This window comes from Miniopterus schreibersii (assembly GCF_964146895.1).
Source record: "Miniopterus schreibersii genome assembly, chromosome: 2".
In the NCBI taxonomy this organism is placed as follows: Eukaryota; Metazoa; Chordata; class Mammalia; order Chiroptera; family Miniopteridae; genus Miniopterus; species Miniopterus schreibersii.
In genome coordinates, this window is record NC_138102.1 from 173,236,380 (window position 1) to 173,242,379 (window position 6,000).

The 6,000-nt window shown below is 51.4% G+C and overlaps 1 protein-coding gene across 1 annotated transcript in view; it reads right to left on the reverse strand.

The window, feature by feature from the left end:
* SLC5A8 (solute carrier family 5 member 8) overlaps nucleotides 1-3,678 on the reverse strand; it is a gene marked incomplete at its 5' end in the record, with an annotated part of 39,814 nt that extends 36,136 nt beyond the window's left edge. The window contains one exon of the mRNA XM_081128143.1: nucleotides 3,328-3,678. Coding sequence (XP_080984269.1) covers nucleotides 3,328-3,678 — 351 coding nt within the window. The remainder of the gene's footprint in view (nucleotides 1-3,327) is intronic.
* Between the last annotated feature and the right edge of the window lie 2,322 nt (nucleotides 3,679-6,000).

The following is a 6,000-nucleotide window of genomic DNA, read 5'->3' on the forward strand; positions in this document are numbered from 1 at the left end:
CTCCTCTTGAAAATGAGCTCTTAGAAATAATTCTTTCCCCTCATGCTTCTCAGGGTTTTGGAGACTACCATATGATGTAAGGGGGTGGGGAAATGTTGTAAACTGTTCATTCAGAAGTAAGACATGAAGAAGCTGGTATTCAAATCCATAGGCCCTGAGAATTTGAATCTCAATGAATTACATGTCAAAATCATCCAAGGATAATTTAGAGGACTTTTTAGAATACTCAAGAAGCAAGCGTGGAAGGGCAGTGTTAGCTCTTCAGAATTGTTTTAGTAAAACTATTAAAAATGAATGTACATGAGTAGACAGAGAAGTCTTTGCCTTTTCTAGGTGCATGAATCTAAATTGCTGGAAACTAAAGAAAACTGAAGAGAAAAATGTGATGAAGGTAAGAATGTATGTAGTGAAACTGAACCAAATAACTTAGTTCAACCAAGTTATTTTTTCCCCCAAGATCAGTTGGATCCAGACAGACCTATAGATCTAAACTCACACAAGACTGACTCAAGATAGAACCAAGAAGTCTATCATTATCTCAGCCATCAGTGGTTACTGGGCTGCTAGAGAAATACCTGAAGACCTTCCAGAAACTCAAGTCACTGAGCACTAGGTTCAGGGAATAGCTCTAGGATTCCCAGACAAAACTAGTGACAAATAGTAGGTGCCCATAGTCACCCATGATCTGTGGCAGTCCTCAGAACTCTGAACGATTTAGGAACACTAAAGCTTCTACTGAATAATATTTTTAAAGTCTGGACAATTCAGTTCAAACACACAGATTCCGCTGGCTCCAGAAAGGACCGGAGAAGTGATGAATGAAATTGCATTCCTGCCTTTTACTTGTTATCTGTGAGTCTGGACCTTGCTAAACTCCTATCGGGACTACACTTTGAAGGCAGCGATAAATAGATGACAAAAATTCTTCTGGACGGCCGGTTTTCACTCAGAGACTGTAAATAGGGAGAGACTTCATACCTGAGCGAGAATGCCAGTATCACCCAATGCTGGACTTATTCTGCATGGGTGGCCCCATCTCTCACCATAAAACAAAATACTCCTCCGGGAAACTCAGCAGAGCCTTCAGAAGCGGCCAATACGCCCCACCGCTCAGCCTCTAGGCAAGTGCCCGCTTTGCTTCACGCTCTCTTATGCAGCTTAATTTATTCTGAGCCTCTTTGTCTGCAAAGTGGGGCTCTCCTAGGGCCTCCCTAATAAAGGACTGGTTCTGAGAACTGAGTTTGAGAACGTATGTAAAACATGCAGCCAGGGCCCAATAAACATTGGCGCGCTGTTTTGCCGGTTTGGGCTGGCACCCTGCTAACGGCCTCCGCTCGGGCACGTGGGAAACCGGGTTCTGGCCCAGTTAACGCTGCGCCCTGCTTCGCACGGGTCAGTGGCCCTGAGAGCTGCGTTCCCCGTGAAAACCGAAGTCCTCTTGCTGGATTCCTCAGACTCCTGAGAGCTGGGGCTGGTTAGCCACAGGTCAGAGCTCACAGGCTCCAACGCCTGCAGGGCCCATGAGGGGGCGGGGTGAGTGGCACTGGCCAGGCGTTCCTATAGCCATGTGTTAGAACGTTCCTCACGGCCACTAAGCCGTATGTCCTCCCACAGCTCCCCCGAAACAATAGCTCCCTTCACCCCTGTCCATTTTCCCTTTCGCATTTTTGATAAAGACATAGACGCAGATAAAGATTTCTCTAGCTCACGGAAGTTGCCGTGCAGATGCGACGAGGAGACCTCCACAGAGAAACAGGGAGTGACAGCAACGGCTGTAAACTGGAGTTCCTGGGGCCACAGGGGATGTGGGCTCAGCGTCACGAGTCTTTTTGGGTTTTCAAAAGAAGCCAGAATCTGGAATTTTATTTGACTTCCACCATCGTTAAATGCTAAATTAATTTTTTTTTTTTTTCCAAAACTCCATAAAGTTAAAAAAGAAAAGAAAAAAGAAAAGACCATGACTGAAGACTGAGTTTGGCCTGGGGCAGCCAGTTTGCTACCTTTGAGCAAAACAGAAATTGCACCCTGCTCACTTCTAGGGTGATGAATGAATGCTCCCAAACACAACGCCCGGAGGAAAGCAACGCTGTCCCAGGTGTGCCCTGCCCTGGATGACATCACTGGAACCCACGCAGTTTGTCACCAACACAAATTGAGCCATAAGGGCCCTATCCGGAGCACCAGCTGAACCAGCCTTACTGGGAAACCACCTTCCAGTGACTCTGGATTGGAGCAAAGACTCTGCAAGTTCCAGGACAGAGGCAGCCGCTGAGATGAGCCTCAGCCCTCCGGATAATGGCCCATTAGAGAGGAAGCATCTGCAGGTTTGCGTATGTGGCTCCCGGGCTAGAGACCCCGAGGGCCCGGAACTGGACCCCACTGGTTCCCTGAGCAGTTCTTTAAACTAAACCAAACATTCGCCACCTTTGCAAGGCCTTTTCCTGCGGACGACTTGAGAAAACCTACAACCAGGGGACCTGCGCACTAGGAGAGGTGGTTTTCCTTACGCGCCTTTCCCTCGAGAGAGAAGGTACAGCTGTCCGAGAACCTCACAAGCCAGGTTTTCCCAGCGATCCCAAGATAACCACCTCTGCCGCCACCACCGCCAGCAGCGCCAGCACCAGCACCGCGCGGATACTTACCGCCAGCATTTACGCAGTGCTTCCCCCGGACCAGACACTATTTTAAATGCTACAGTTGCATCATCCCACTTAATCCCCCCAACGTCTGGGCGAGGTGGGCGGCATTATTATTTTCATTTTGAGATGAAGAAATGGGCGCGGAAAGGTTAAGCAAGTCACCCAAAGCCACGCAGCTGGTGAGAGGTGGAATCTGGTCACCAACCCAGGTACTGGGACAGGAGAGACAGCGCCTTACCCGCCGGAGCGCCTGCCTCTCTTTGGAAAACGCCTGGGGGGGGGGGGGGTTAAGGCTACAAACGTCTCCCCAGCTGTCCTGGGGCAAGTGAGCGGCGCCCCAGGACCTGGGACAAGGGCCTTCGCAGCCAGGAGGAGAAGCTGAGCCTGGAACGACTTGCCCTCCCCCAAGATAAAAAGTTTAAAAACCTAAATTCTTGACTGGGAATCAAAGATGTGGAAGCAGAAAGGGGCCTTAGGGGGCACGAGCCCGGGTCGCTCCGTTTCCCAGGAAGCGTCGTCCTCACTGAGGTCCCCGGAGCAAGCCCCAAGGACTCCTCCTCCCGTGCGGGCACCCCTTCCCTAGAGGGGGCGGCGGAGGAGGCGGACCCGCCGGCAGAGCGCTCGGGGGCGGCGAGCGGCCGGACCCTCGGGAGCCGAGGGCGCGCCGTGCGCGGGGCGCGCGCCCTACCTCGTAGGTGCTGGTGATGCCCAGCTTGTAGAACACGGGCAGGAAGACCTCCGCGCTGATGACCACCACGAGCAGGTAGGTGATGCCGAAGAAGCTGAATATGGCCCCAAAGCGGTAGACCTCGGTGGGGGTGCCCAGGACAGTGACGGCGGACATGAAGCTGGCGGTGAGGGACAGCGCCACGGGCACGGCGGTCATTCTGCGGCCGCCCATCAGGAAGTCCTTGGAGGTCTGCTGTTTGTCCCCGGTGCAGGCGTAATAGATGCCGATGGCGGCCGAGATGAGCAGCATCGCGGCGAACACCACGTAGTCCCACACCACGAAGGTGCCGATCCCGCGCGGCGCGTCCATGGCCGCGCGGTCGCCGTCGCCGGGGCCCCTGCGCGCGAGCGGGCGGCTCCAACCGAGGAGCGCGGCGGGAGCGGGTGCAGCGCCCCGGCCGCCTGGCGCTCACTTCTTATTCCCCGCGCCGCGGGCGTGGCGGGCGTGGCGCCCCGCGGGCTTGGAGGCGGCCCCAGGTGTCCGCCCCGCCCGCCCCGAGCGGGGGGAGGGACGCGCGCCCGCCGCCGCCCGCGGAGCCCGCCCGGGGCCGGCCGCGGTGCCCCGGCTCCCAGGGCCCCGGACGCCGGGGCAGGGGAGTCCCGGCGCCTCCGGCCGCCCCCCGACGACAGCGCGGGGGCGCTCGGCGCGAAGCCGACCAGCGGCGCGCGGGCAGGTGCGCCGCTCACCGCAGCAGGAGGCTGTTGCGGGACTGCGGGTCGAAGGGCAGCGGTCACGCCTTAACCTGGAGCTTTCCAGTTCAAAAGTCCGGGTCCTGAGGAGGAGATCACGCCTAGGGTTTTTACGTCGCCTTATTTGATCCATTGCGGGGCGACCGGGTGGCAGTGAGCCCAGGTGGCCGGGAAGCGGTTGTCGAGGAGACGGTCATTCAACAAATATTTCTGATGCCCAACAGTCTGCACAGAAATGATAGCTGCCATTGAATGAGCCTTACCGTGTGACATGCAACGTGCCTGACACCTTGTACATCAACGAGTGTAATTCTTACTAGTACCCTTTTGAAATGAAATGTATTGGGGTGGCAATGGTTCATGCGAACATACAGGTTTCAGGGGTGGGTTCCTGTGTTACAAGGCCTGGGTATTGCTCTGCGCGCCCACCCCCCAAAGTCCTATCTTCTCCCCTCACCATATATTAGGACCCTTGAGAGAGGGAGCATCTCCGTTTTTCAAGCGACAAAACTGGTTTCGAAAGATTCGGTCGCTTGCCCAAGGAAACGGTGGAGACGGCGATGTGTCATCCAGGCCTGATTCAGAATTTGTTCTCACGTGCTATACTCGTAGAGCCCCAATGTAGATACGTGTTCAATGTAGTCATAAATATGTACACGTAAGTGAAAACACTTGAAAGCATGAGGAAGACAAGATCATTTCCTGGGGCGGTACTCAGGGTATATTTTAAGTGCCTCACCCTGAAATATTACTAATAACGCATGAGTCGCGCTTGTGAAGCAATGTGATTCTCAGGTTTTTCTTCTAAAATAGACCGTCCAGCCTGGCCGGCGTGGCTCAGCGATTGAGTGTCGACCTAGGATCCAGGCGATTGGGGTTTGATTCCCAGTCAGGGTACATGCCCGGGTTTCCGGGTCCATCAATGACTCTCTCATCATTGATGTTTCTATCTCTCTCTCTCCCTCTCTCTTCCCCTCTCTGAAATCAATAAAGATATATTTAAAAAAAAAAAACAACTTAAAATTTAAAAAATAAAATAAAATAGACCGTCCAGCCAGCTGTGCCCAGGCATAGGTCTATTTCAGGCCATCCTTGTCCATTTTCATACATCTGTATAATTTATCAGTTGGTCTTGGTAAACAATCCTCAGAATGCGTTTAGCCCAGCCCAGTACGAGAATAAAGCCTTTTATTTCTTGTAACCTGGCCTTATTTGCATAACATTTTCACAAGGAAATAAAGAAGGAAATGGAATTTAAATACAAGTAATGCATGGATTTGAGAGAGAGAGGGAGAGAGGGAAGAGCCTGTAAGCATAACACAGAGGAATCCAGCTCAAAAACTCTTCTGGTAATTGAATCAATTTTCTGGGAACTTTCTTTAAAGTCAATAACTTTAGATGTGAAAAATGTTATTTCCTTAGACATTTAAAGTTAAGAACAGAATCTCAGGCAGCTAATGGCCAATATATCTTTGTAGTCAAATGAGAGGCAGAATGACTTGAGGTTAAACTAGACTCTGAAACCTGACTTTCTGACTGCTATCCACTAGGCACGGTATCTTGGGCAAGCACTTCTGAGGTTTACTTTCCCATGTCTAATATGGGGGTAATAATTCTTTTCTTATAGAGTTATAGAGGTTTAAATGAGATTAGATACAAATAGCCCTTGGAACTATAAGTGCTGGCCTTGTATAACTGCTTAGCCGCTTTCCAATGTATTGAGAATGGGGCTGATGGGAGTCTTGGAAGTACTATTCAAAATGGCCTGTTTTCCCTAGTTATTTTTCCTTGATTTATAACATTCATATAATGCCATGAACTATGCCATGAACTATACCCTGGTCTACTTTCAGATCTTTCAAATGTCTGACATATATATTCAAATAATGTTTTCAAAAAGAATACATGAATTTTCTATTTTCTGAGCCGTGGAATATATGAG